We start from the raw sequence: 14,125 nt of genomic DNA on the forward strand, positions 1-14,125 counted from the left end.
TATGACCCAGCAATCCCACTCCTGGGCACATATCTGGAGAAAACCATACCTCAAAAAGATACATATACCCCAATGTTCATTGCAATACTATTTACAATAGCCAAGACATGGAAGCACCCTAAATGTCCATCAATAGACAAACGATCAAAGAAGTTGTGGCACACAATGTAATACTAGTCAGACATAAAAAGGAATGAAATAATGCCATTTGCAGCAACATGGATGGACCTAGAGATGATCATACTAAATGAAGTCAGACAAAGACAAATACCATATGATATCACACGTGTGGAATCTGAAATAAAATACAAATAATTTGTTTACAAACAGAAACAGACTCACAGTCATAGAAAACAAATTTATGATTACCAAAGGGAAACGTTGTGGGGAATAGATAAATTAGAGGTTTGGGATTAGCAGATACAAACTACTATATATAAAATAAACAATAAGGACCTACTGTATAGCATAGATAACTGTATTTAGTGTCCTGTAATAAACTGTAATGGAAAAGAATATGAAAAAGAAAATATATACATTTGTATATGTTTAACTGAATCACTTTGCTATACATCAGAAACTAACACAAAATTGTAAATCAACTATACTTCAATAAAATTTTTTTTACAAAGATTGCCTGATGGATGATGGATAGAGGAATGGATTTGTAGACAGATACACAATAAAGCGATATAGTTAAATGTTAGTGGTAGACTCCAGTGGTGGGTATACAGATGTTTATAAGATAATTATTCCATAAATATTTGACATTTTTTATACTGTGTTGAGAAAAAAAACTCCATGGTGTTTCTCAGAAGAAAGAAGGGAAAAGTGGGCTAGACTGAGGATCTCTTTCTGAGATCCTTGTAGATCTGCCTCCCTAAATGACTTTGGATGAACTGACCTCCACTCCCAGTTCTTGTGTAAACTGGTAGCTTCTTGGCCATATCAACAAGCATCTGCTTCTGGACCTCAGGTCTCTCTTCATTTTCATAGCGCTCCTTGTCTGTATAGGACAAGTGGAACTGCAAGGAAAAGTGAGAGGCAAGACTTACTTTCCAAGGTTCACAGAAAAGATTAAAGACAACAACAACATCTATTTAGATGAAAATATTTGTTACCTACCCTTTGATATTCAGGTACCAATTTGGCTTATAACTTTCTCTGGATAATTATCTCATTTATCTTATCTGGCTTTTATCTCAATATTCATAACTCTATGTGATAGGTAATACTGTTTTATAACCTAAGAAAATAAAATCTAAGTATCTTGTCTATGGTCATACTCAACACAACTAGTAAAAGCAGCAAAACTAAGACCCAAACCAATTCACCAAGACTTATGCCATTTCCACTCCACTATACCATAATATGATGTTGCATGTTAATAAGTGATACCTTGCTGCCAACAGTGTCAGACTTTATTTTTTGGGCTCCAAAATCACTGCAGATGGTGACTGCAGCCATGAAATTAAAAGACGCTTACTCCTTGGAAGGAAAGTTATGACCAACCTAGAGAGCATGTTCAAAAGCAGAGACATTACTTTGTCAACAAAGGTCCGTCTAGTCAAGGCTATGGTTTTTCCAGTGGTCATGTATGGATGTGAGAGTTGGACTGTGAAGAAGGCTGAGTGCCGAAGAATTGATGCTTTTGAACTGTGGTGTTGGAGAAGACTCTTGAGAGTCCCTTGGACTGCAAGGAGATTCAACCAGTCCATTCTAAAGAAGATCAGCCCCGGGTGTTCTTTGGAAGGAATGATGCTAAAGCTGAAACTCCAGTACTTTGGCCACCTCATGCGAAGGGTTAACTCTTTGGAAAAGACCCTGATGCTGGGAGGGATTGGGGGCAGGAGGAAAAGGGGACGACGATGGCTGGATGGCATCACCAACTCGATGGACGTGAGTTTGAGTGAACTTCGGGAGTTGGTGATGGACAGGGAGGCCTGGCATGCTGCGATTCATGGGGTCACAGAGTCAGACATGACTGAGCGACTGAACTGAACCAAACTGAACCTTGCTGCCAGGATCCTGTTGATGATAAACTATGCTTTTTATTAAGTTGTGAGTATTCTTCATAGGTGTCCTCTTGGAGAAGTTGGATGAGACTACTTGCAACGTTGTGTATTCTAATTTTGCAAATGAATAGATAATTGGATATTTTCACTATTTCAGAAGTTTTTAGTCTGGTATGGAGCTTGTTGCCATGTTTGTCCCACACTTTGCTAATCTTGCCAAAAAAAAAGGGCAATGATTTTCCAAAGTAATACAGACCTGTAAGTTTTCTTCTGTTTGGGCCAAACTATAGCAGAGGTGAAAAAGAAAAAGACCTGTGATCAGATTTTCTGGGTTTTAACTTCATCTCTGCCATTTAATAGTTCAAAAATCACTTTGGAAAATCAGACAGTTTCAACCTAAGTTTCTTCGTCTGTAAGATACATGAAATAATACTTACTTCACAAGATTGGTGTAAGATTGCTGGGTAATAAATAACCAGTAACTAAATGTCTCTTTTACAAGTAAAATTTCTTAAATCATTCAAATATTTGATATTGCCAATCTTTAAACTTTTAACTATCCTAGACAGCATGTAATAATGTTACTGTGATCTTAATTTGCACTCCTTTGACTACTAATGACATTCAGCACCGTTTTGAGTTTATCGCCCATTTGGGTATCTACCTGTGAAATGCCTATTCAAACCTTTTGTCCATTAGAAGTAATTGGGTTACATGTCTTTTTAAATTATTGATTTGTATTGTAATGATTTGAGTAATTTATATATTTTGGATACTAGTCCTTTGTTGAACGTTTTGTAAAATTCTGTGGCTTTCCCCTTTACTTCCTTTATGGTGCATTTTGAGGATCAGAAAATCCTGGTGGGAATGTAGAGTTATGCAACCACTTTGGAAAACTGTTTAACATTATCTATGTAGGCTAAATATATGCCAGCTCTATGACTCAGGAATTCCATTCCCAGTTATATACCTAAGAGAAATGAGTGTGTGTGCGTGTTTATGTTTGTGTGTATTCCAAAAGACAGGTATAAGATCATTCATAGCAGCTTTATTCATAACAGAAAAAATGGAAACAAGTGTCCCTTAATTGGTGAATTGATAAATAAATTGTGATAAAAGAGAATAACTAATAACAGTAAAAGGGAATGAACAACTGAAACATGCATCAGTATGAATGAATCTGGAAAACATTACCCTGAGTGAAAGGCTTACACACAACAGTATATACTATGATTCTTTTTTTGTGTGAGGTTCAAGAATAGGCAAAATTAATCCATGGTGGTTATCTCTGAGAGGAAATTGATTTGGAAAGGATATGAAGGAGATTTCTGAGGTGTTAGAAACATTCAAAATCTTAACATGGATAGTGATTATATGGGTGTAAATGTAGGTAAAATTTATGAAACCATACATTTTACAGCTTAGTTCTTGGAAAGAGTATGTATTTATACATCAATAAAATAGTAAAACAAATAAATTAATAAAATATTTAAGATAACTTAATGTATCTAACTTTAAAAACTACAAAGGTATAAAGTCAAACACTATTTTAAGAACCATACCTGTGGTACATTTTTATGGTATCATGTTATTCTAAAGTAGACTGGCTGCCTGTGAGTATGTGGAAATGCGTAGGGGAATTTTTGGCTATCACAATAAACATAGTGCACTACAGGCATTTAACAGGTGGAGGCCCAGGTAGCCAAGGATTCTGCGATGAACCTTACAGACACACACATTAAGACATTTTGCAGCCAGAAGTCTGTAGATCAATATTATAAAATGTTAACTAAATAACGCAAATTTAATATAAAAACAAATGGCAATTTTGTTTTCTTATAAGAAAAAATTATATTAATTGGAAAGTGTAAAGTTTTATTTTTTAATTTATTTTTATCTTTTTATTGAAGTATAGCTGATTTAAAAGTATAAAGTTTTAAACAATTCTTGCTAATGTGGATAATTAAAAGTAACACCTTGAGGGATGTTCTTGGGACTGTAACTTTGTCGTCTTATACTGTTCCAGCTTGAAAAGCAGAGACAATATTGTTACAGCTTGTATGTGATGAAACCTTGTGGTTGTACAACAAGTAGGCTTTGGTTTAGAATAAGATGTCATGCCTGGATGTCCTATTTCTGGCACTAAGCAAATGTTTTTAATGATTAGAATGCAATGAGCCAGCAAATGTGTTTTAAGTAGGACAACTGGTGATAAATCAGGATGTATTTGGTATTCAGTTCAGTTCAGTCTCTCAGTCACATCCGACTCTTTGCAACCCCATGAATTGTAGCACGCCAGGCCTCCCTGTCCATCACCAACTTCCGGAGTTCACCCAAACTCATGTCCATCGAGTTGGTGATGCTATCCAGACATCTCATCCTCTGTATTTGGTATTAGAGAAATTAATATTATGGCTATCAAATAGGCCCAAATGATTCACCTTTTTTATATGGGAGTGTAGATTATGCAACCACTTTGGGAAACTTTGGCATTATCTCTGTGGTGTTGGAGAAGACTCTTGAGAATCCCTTAGACTGCAAGGAGATCCAGCCAGTCCATTCTAAAGGAGATCAGTCCTGGATGTTCTTTGGAAGGAATGATGCTAAAGCTGAAACTCCAGTACTTTGGCTACCTCATGTGAAGAGTTGACTCATTGGAAAAGACTCTGATGCTGGGAGGAATTGGGGGCAGGAGGAGAAGGGGACGACAGAGGATGAGATGGCTGGATGGCATCACTGACTCGATGGACGTGAGTTTGAGTGAACTCCAGGAGATGGTCATGGACAGGGAGGCCTGGCGTGCTGCAATTCATGGGGTCGCAAAGAGTCAGACACGATGAGCGACTGAACTGACTGACCTAAGCAAAACATATGCCAAAATATTCACTTTTTATTTTTTCCAATTAAAAATGATGAACTGTTACTGCTAAGTCATTTCAGTTATGTCCGACTCTGTGTGACCCCATAGACGGCAGCCCACCAGGCTCCCCTGTCCCTGAGATTCTCCAGGCAAGAACACTGGAGTGGGTTGCTATTTCCTTCTCCAGTGCATGAAAGTGAAAAGTGAAAGTGAAGTCGCTCAGTTGTAACCGACTCTTAGCGACCCCATGGACTGCAGCCTACCAGGCTCCTCCATCCATGGGATTTTCCAGGCAAGAGTATTGAGTGGGTTACCATTTCCTTCTCCAGGGGTTATGTATTGGGGGGGGGGGGTCTTCTTTTTGCCTTCTCCGAAAAATGATGAACATGTGGCCTTAAATGTTAGACATTTGCAGTGATTAGCTAAATCCATGCTGATTATCATCATCCATGCTGATTTCCCCAGCAATCTTTTATGTGTGGTTATTCTCCATTTTTTTGTTCCACTGTGTTGCTTCAGGTTCTAAAATTAGACACTTGAGCCCTCCAAGGGATATTTTCATTTATGTATAGCTGTCAGCTGTTTTTTTGTGGGGAGTGGATAGAGGCTGGTATCTTCTACTCTGCCATCTTTCTGACATCACTCAGTCAAATCTTTTTCTTCTTTTTTCTTCCTTTCATTTTCAACCTATTTACGTCTTTGGTTCTAAAGTGAGCCACTTATAGACAGCATCAGTTCAGTTCAGTTCAGTTCAGTCGCTCAGTCCTGTCCAACTCTTTACGACCCCATGAATTGCAGCATGCCAGGCCTCCCTGTCCATCACCAACTCCTGGAGTTCACCCAGACTCACGTCCATAGAGTCAGTGATGCCATCCAGCCATCTCATCCTCTGCCGTCCCCTTCTCCTCCTGCCCCCAATCCCTCCCAGCATCAGAGTCTTTTCCAATGAGTCAACTCTTCGCATGAGGTGGCCAAAGTACTGGAGTTTCACCTTTAGCATCATTCCTTCCAAAGAAATCCAGATAGATAATAATATTTATCTATTATGCAAATATCTGCCTTTTAATGAAATATTTATATTTAAGTAAACATATTTCAAATCATTACTCATAAAAAACTTTTGCCATTTTCTACTTTCTATATGTGTAATGTCTCATGTTCCTCAATTCTTGCATTACTACCTTACTTTGTGTTTTATAAAAATTTATTGGAACAGAATTCATTTACAATGTTGTATTAATTTCTGGCATACAGCAACGTGATTTGGTTATGCATGTGAAGTTGCTCAGTCGTGTCTGACTCTTGGCGACCCCATGGACTGTGGCCTACCAGGCTTCTCCATCCATGGGATTTTCCAGGCAAGAATACTGGATTGGGTTGCCATTTCCTTCTCCAGGGGATCTTCCCGACCCAGGGATTGAACCCAGGTCTCCCACATTGCAGGCAGATGCTTTACCATCTGAGCCATCAGGGAAGGCTTGGTTATGCATATATATATATATATATACACACACACACACACACACACATATATATATATATATATTTACATTTTTTTGGATTCTTTTCTCATACAGGCGAACAGGTTATCATAGAATATTGAGTATAGTTCCCTGTGCTATACAGTAGGTCCTTGCTGGTTATCTATCTTGTGTGTAGTCACGTGTGTATGTTCATCCCAAGCTCCTGATTTATCCATCTCCACAATGTTTCCCCTTTGGCAACCATAAGTTTGTTTTTGATATCTGTAAGTTTGTTTCTGTTTTATAAATAAGTTCTTTGGTATCATTTAAAAAACTTAAGATTCCACATACGAGATATCATATGATATTTGTCTTTCTCTGTGTTTAATTTTATTTTGTATGTGTACAATTTTAAGTGGGAAAACTAAAATCAGTACTTTTCCTAATGTTAGGAGGCTGTTGAAATTTCTTCCGTTGTTTGATTTCCTACTTTGGAAACTAATCCATGTTACAGTAATCACATGTTATAAGTACCTGATATGATTAGTAATTTTTCATGTACCCTCCCAAATATTGCATGAAACACTTTCATTCAAGGGAACACAGTTTGAAAATGATCAATTTAACTATTGTAATTTTTCTCATTGTCTCACTGAGTTCTAAATTATTACAGTTTCATAGAATTCAACTAGATGAGTCCTCAGAATCCAAGTGATTCCTTGTTTCGCTCATTATCTCAACAATGCAGGTAGTAGTTTCCTCCTTCAATAGACTATGTTAATTTTAACTTACATTTATCACTCCAAGTCCTTTTTAAAGATTACCTTGAATCTTTCTTTTGTAATGGAAGGTTATTTGCTCCTCTTTTTGCCCTCTTCTTGCCTTATTGGCATTTCTACTTTCCTTTGTCTTCAGTTTTTATGAAGTAACCAGTATTCTTACCTTTTGGTTTGGCTGTTGTGGGAGTGTAAAAATAGACTTCCAGTAGGTCCAGGTAAAGAACACAAAGATAGCATGGTAGAATATGAGGTAGATAACTGAAATTTAAGGGAAAAAAAATCAGCATTTATGTTATATTTTCACCCATTTCTGAGTTCAGAAAGATGTAAAGCTCAACAAAAAATCTCTGTTTTCCTATTACCAAGTATTTTCTAGTATTATTATGAAAGGTTAATTTTTACCTTTTCCCCACACAGTGACAGAAACAATTTATAATGCCAAATTTGGAATCAGAGACTTTCTGGGAGTTGCATATTTTAAAAGTTGCCACATGATCCTGGGAATAAAGGGGAAATGTCCCTTATGATAATGTGAGGGGGAGCTACTGTTGCCGATTGTCATTCTCTCTGCCACTAAGCATACTAAAAGATAATAATGATAGTATTCACACAGTGCTATAGAGTTTACAATGTGCTTTCATAATGTTATCTAATTTTATTTTTTCAACACATTTGTGAGATAAGTAATAAGTAGATAAGCAATGAGATAAGTAATAAGTAGATAAGCAATGAGATAAGTAATAAGTAGATAAGCAATAAGGACAGTTGATCAACTATCAGGGTAGTCGATTATCCAAAGTCACACAGCTACTATACAATGTGCATGTGTGCTAAGTCATTTCAGTCATGTCTGACTCTTTGCGACCCTATGGACTGTAGCCCTCTAGGCTCCTCAGTTCATGGGATTCTCCAGGCGATAATACTGGAGTGGGTTCCCATGCCCTCCTCCAGGGGATCTTCCAGATCCAAGGATCGAACCAGCGTCTCTTACGTCTCTTGCATTGGCAGGTGGGTTCTTACCAGGAGTGCCACCTGGGTGGCCTCCACTATACAGAGTAGCCAGGTCTTAAACACAGGGCTTCTGACTCTAAATCACAAGTTTTTCTCTTCAGTTGCCCCAGCGACTACACACTTTTGAAATGTGAGATGTAGTTTTGAGACATCTGTGGCTCCCCATCTCTTTTTATACTCTTTGTCTCCTAGATAGCTTTTCTGATACAGGAACATTCAGTATTCTCCAGAGCCATTTTGAGACTAAATGTCATTTTACTGTTTCATTGTGAATCCTTGTATGATAAAGTTTTATTACTTCAATCTATGAGGAAGACTCAAGGGAATGATGTGACTCGAGACCAAGTTAATAGGGCCGATTCTCTCACATATTTATAATAGAATGGAAAAAAGCTGGCACAGTGCTCTCAGCCCTGTGGTAGGATCTTTTTAATGGCTTGTTTTGTGTAATTATGAAATATCATTTCAAATTCAAGCAATAGAAAGCAAATGTCCACCACACACACATATATAACCTCCTCCCTCTCCCTCCTAAAGTAAAATACTTATTTTGTGTTTGATGTGTATCTTTCCAGATCCTCTATTTTCATGTCTATATATATATATATGTACAAATACAATACACATATGTAATTTTTGTTATAATAAAATTTTTTCATTGTATTTTGAAAGGTAATACATTCAAAAGGTTGAAAATAGTACACAGTGAAAAGTCTCCCTTCTATCCTTGTCCTTTAGCCATCCAGATTCCCTCCCTGGAAGCAACAAATGTCATACTGTCATGACTTTATTCTTCATCCTATCAGGTTTTATGAACATAAAGGCACCAAAACTATGGGCTTTTTAAAACAAATAGCACTGTTTTGCATTCTACTTCTATTTCACTTGCTATGAGTTGGAGAGCATTCCACTTAGTACAACTTGAGAGAGTGAGCTTCCTTATTTTCCTTTTAAAAAGCGACATGGATTAAGATTTAACAGAACTTTCCTGAAAGACACCTCTTCGCAAAAAAAGCCTCCATACAGAAAAGGAGGGAATCCCTCAAGAAACAGTTTCCACTGAATCAGAGACCTCCATTGTGTTCTTGTGCACTGAAATTTGGAACTCAAGTTAAGGCCCTTTCATTTCTGGTGAAATTCCTCTTGGTAGATTCAACCTAGGCTGGTCTTTGGAGAGAGATCAAGCCCTGAGTCGCTGGAAAGGGAGCACTGACTCCTAGACACTAGACAACCAGAGAACTAACCCTGCTGCTGCTGCTGCTGCTGCTAAGTTGCTTCAGTTGTGTCCGACTCTGTGCGACCCCATAGATGGCAGCCCACCAGGCTCCCCCGTCCCTGGGATTCTCCAGGCAAGAACACTGGAGTGGGTTGCCATTTCCTTCTCCAATGCATGAAAGTGAAAAGTGAAAGTGAAGTCGCTCAGTCGTATCCGACTCTTCACGACCCCATGGACTGCAGCCTACCAGGCTCCTCCGTCCATGGGATTTTCCAGGCAAGAGTACTGGAGTGGGTTGCCATTGCAGAGGAATGTCAAATAGTGAGAACTCACACAAAGGAAACCACTGAATACAAGATCTGGCATCACCCAACCACCAGTAGCACCCTGTGCAGGACGCCTCATCTAAACAACAAACAAAACAAAAATACAAACGTAATCATCAGCAGACAGGATAACCACCTCACTCAGTTTGCCCATGAGAGGAAAAACAAACAAAAGCTCAGCACAAATATCACCCTAATTGAAGCTTACACAAACCACTGGACCAAACTTAGGAGGGCAGAAACCAAAAGGAAGAAAGAATTCAACCTTGAAACCTGGGAAAAGGAGACCTCAAACACACTATGCTAAAAAAAAAAAAGAAAAAAAAAATTTAAAGTCAGAGAAACTACACAAATGAAGGAACAAACTAGAAACATAGAAGTCCAAATAAATGAAGAGGAAATAGGCAAACTCCCTGAAAAATAATTCAGAAATAATGACAGTAAAGATGATCAAAAATCCTGAAAACAAAATGGAGAAAATGCAAGAATCAATTAACAAAGACCTAGAAGAATTAAAGAATAAACATACAGAAACAAACAACACAATCACTGAAATTAAAAATACTCTAGAAGGAATCAACAGCAGAATACCTAAAGCAAAAGAATGAATCAGTGAGCTGGAAGATAAAATGGTGGAAATAACTACTGAAGAGCAGAATAGAGTAAAAAGAATGAAAAGAACTGAGGACGGTCTCAGAGACCTCTGGGACAATATCAAATGCATCAACATTTGAATAACAGGGGTCCCAGAAAAAGAAGAGAAAAAGAAAGGGTATGAGAAAATTTTTGAAGATACTATAGTTGATAATTTCCCCAACATGGAAAAGGAAATAATCAAGTCCAAGAGGCACAAAGAGTCCCATACAGGATAAATCCAAGGAGAAACAATGCCAAGACACATACTAATCAAACTATGAAGACTAAACACAAAGAAAGAATATTAAAAGCAGCAAGGGAGAAACAAGTGACATATAAGGGAAACCCCATACGTTTAACAGCTGATCTTTCAGCAGAAACTCTGCAGGCCACAGGGGAATGGCAGGATATATTTAAAGTACTGAAAGGGAAAAATCTACAACCAAGGTTACTGTACCTGGCAAGGATTTCATTCAACATTGATGGAGAAATAAACAGCTTTTCAGACAAGCAAAAGTTAAGAGGATTCAGTACCACAAAACCAGCTTTACAACAAATGTTAAAGGGACTTATATAGCCCAGAAATACAAAGGAAGAAAAAAGATCTACAAAATCAACCCCAAACAATTAAGAAAATGACAATAGGAACACATATATCAATAATTACTTTAAATAGAAATGGATTAAATGCTCCAACCAAAAGACACAGACTAGCTGAAGGGATACAAAAATAAGACCCATAAATATCCTGTTTACAAGAAACCCACTTCAGACCTCAGGACACATATAGACTGAAAGTGAGAGGATGGAAAAATATATTCCATGCAAATGGGAAGCAAGAGAAAGCTGGAATAGCAATCCTCATATCAGACAAAATAGAGCTTAAAATAAAGAAGATTACAAGATAAGGAAGGCTACTACATAACGATCAACAGATCAATCCAAGAGGAAGACATAACAATTGTAAATACCTATGCACCCAACATAGGAGCACCTCAATACATAAGACAAACACTAACAGACATAAAAGGAGAAACTGACAGTAACACAATAATAGTAGGAGACTTTAACGCCCCACTCACACCAAAGGACAAATCATCAAAACAGAACATTAATAAGGAAACACAAGTATTAAATGGTACATTAGATGAGATGGATCTCATTGATATCTTCAGGACATTCCATCCAAATGCAGAAGAATACACCTTCTTCTCAAGTGCACATGGAACATTCTCCAGGATAGACCACATCCTGGGTCACAAATCAAACCTCAGTAAATTTAAGAAAATTGAAATCGTATTAAGCATCTTCTCCAACCACAATGCTATAAGATTAGATATCAATTGCAAGAAAAAAACTGTAAGAAACACAAACATATGGAGATTATACAACACATTTCTAAATAACCAACAGGCTACTAAAGAAATCAAAATGGAAATCAAAAAATTTCTAGACACAAATGACAATGAAAACCCAACAACTCAAAACCTATGGGATGCCGTGAAAGCAGTTCTAAGAGGGAAGTTTATAGCAATACAATCCTACCTCAAGAAACAAGAAAAACATCAAATAGACAACCTAACTTTACTCCTAAAACAACTGGAAAAAGAAGAACCAAAAAACCCACAAAAATTAGTAGAATGAAAGAAATCATAAAGATCCAAGCAGAAATAAATGAAAAAGAAAGAAACAATAGTAAAGATTAATAAAACCAAAAGCTGGTTCTTTGAGAAGATAAACAAAATTGATAAACCTTTAGCCAGACTCATCAAGAAAAAGAGAGAAAAATCAAATCAACAAAATTATAAATGATAAAGGAGAAGTTACAACATACAATGCAGAAATACAAAGGATTATAAGAGACTATTATGAACACCTATATGGCAATAAAATGGACAGATTCTTAGAAAAGTTCAATTTCTTCCAGATTCACCTGGAAGAAATGGACAGATTCTTAGCAAAGTTCAATCTTCCAAGACTGAAACAGGAAGAAATAGAAATTATGAGTGACCCAATTACAAGCACTGAAATTGAAGCTGTGATAAAAAAAAAAAATCTTCCGAAAAACAAGCCCAAGACTAGGTGGCTTCACGGGAGAATTCTATCAAGCATTTAGAGAAGAGCTAATGCCTATCCTTCTAAAACTCTTTCAAAAACTTGCAGAGGAAGGAACACTTCCAAACTCATTCTACGAGGCCACCATCACCCTGATACCAAAACCAGACAAAGACAAAACAAAAAAAGAAAACTACAGGTCAATATCACTGATGAACATAGATGCAAAAATCCTTAACAAAATTTTAGCAAACAGAAGCCAGCAACACATCAAAAAGCTCATAAAACCATGATCAAGTTGGGTTTATTCCAGGGATGCAAGGATTCTTCCATATATGAAAATCAATCAATGTGATACACTGCATGAACAAATTGAAAGATAAATACCATATGATAATCTCAATAGATGCTGAAAAAATCCTTTGACAAAATTCAGCACCTATTCACAATGAAAACTCTTGAGAAAATGTGCATGAAAGGAATCTACCTCAACATAGTAAATGCCATATATGATAAGCCTACAGCAAACATTATTCTCTGTGGTGAAAAACTGAAAGCATTCCTCCTAAGATGAGGAAAAAGACAAGGGTCCTACCTAAGGAGACAGAAGAACTGTACACAGAAAATTACAAGACACTAATGAAAGAAATCAAGGATGTCATAAACAGATGGGAGAGATATTCCATGTTCCTGGATAGGAAGAATCAATATTGTGAAAATGACTATACTACCAAATGCAATCTACAGATTCAATGCAATCCCTATCAAATTACCAATGGCATTTTTCACAGAACTAGAAAAAAAATTCACAATTCATATGGAAACACAGAAGACTCCAAATAGCCAAAGCAGTCTTGATAAAGAATGGAGCTGGAGGAACAAACCTTCCTGACTTAAGATTATACTACAAAGCTACGGCCATCAAGACAGTATGGTATGGGCACACCAACAGAAATATAGACCAATGGAACAAGATAGAAAGCCCAGAAATAAACCTGTGCACCTATGGGTACCTTAGTTTTGACAAAGAAGGCAAGAATATACAATGGGGCAAAGACAGCCTCTTCAATAAATGGTGCTGGGAAAACTGGACAGCTACATGTAAGAGAATGAAATTAGAAGACTTCCTAACACTTTACATAAAGATAAACTCAAAATGGATTAAAGACCTAAATGTAAGACCAGAAACTATAAAACTCTTAGAGGAAAACATAGGCAGAACACTCGATGACATAAATCAAAGCAAGATCCTCTATGACCCACCTCCTAGAGTAATGGAAATAAAAACAAAAGTAAACAAGTAAGACCTGATTAAACTTAAAAGCTTTTGCACAGCAAAGGAAACTGTAAGCAAGGTGAAAAGACAACCCTCAGAATGGGAGAAAATAATAGCAAATGAAACTACTGACAAAGGATTAATTTCCAAAATATACAAGGAGCTCATACAATTCAATACCAGAAAAAGACAACCTAATCAAAACATGGGAAAAAGACCTAAACAGACATTTGTCCAAAGAAAACAAACATATGGCTAACAAACACATGAAAAGATACTCAACATTGCTCATTATTCAAGAAAGGGAAATCAAAGCTACAATGAGATATACCTCACACCAGTCAGAATGGCCATCATCAAAAAATCTACAAACAATAAATGTTGGAGAGAGTGTGGAGAAAAGGGAACACTCTTGCACTGTTGGTGGGAATGTAAATTGATACAGCCACTATGGAAGATGGTATGGAGATTTCTTAAAAAACTAGGAA

At 37.0% G+C, this 14,125-nt stretch overlaps 1 protein-coding gene across 3 annotated transcripts in view; it reads right to left on the bottom strand.

Moving 5' to 3' along the window:
- The window catches only part of ZDHHC15 (zinc finger DHHC-type containing 15), a 99,380-nt gene that overhangs the window by 50,546 nt on the left and 34,709 nt on the right, over nt 1-14,125 (bottom strand). For all 3 annotated transcript variants that reach the window (XM_027534310.1, XM_027534311.1, XM_027534312.1), the window contains 2 exons: nt 7,281-7,375; nt 905-1,025 (listed from right to left, as the gene is read on the bottom strand). In XM_027534310.1, the coding sequence (XP_027390111.1) occupies nt 905-1,025; nt 7,281-7,375 (216 nt within the window). The remainder of the gene's footprint in view (nt 1-904; nt 1,026-7,280; nt 7,376-14,125) is intronic.

This window comes from Bos indicus x Bos taurus, chromosome X (assembly GCF_003369695.1).
Source record: "Bos indicus x Bos taurus breed Angus x Brahman F1 hybrid chromosome X, Bos_hybrid_MaternalHap_v2.0, whole genome shotgun sequence".
Classification (NCBI taxonomy): Eukaryota; Metazoa; Chordata; class Mammalia; order Artiodactyla; family Bovidae; genus Bos; species Bos indicus x Bos taurus.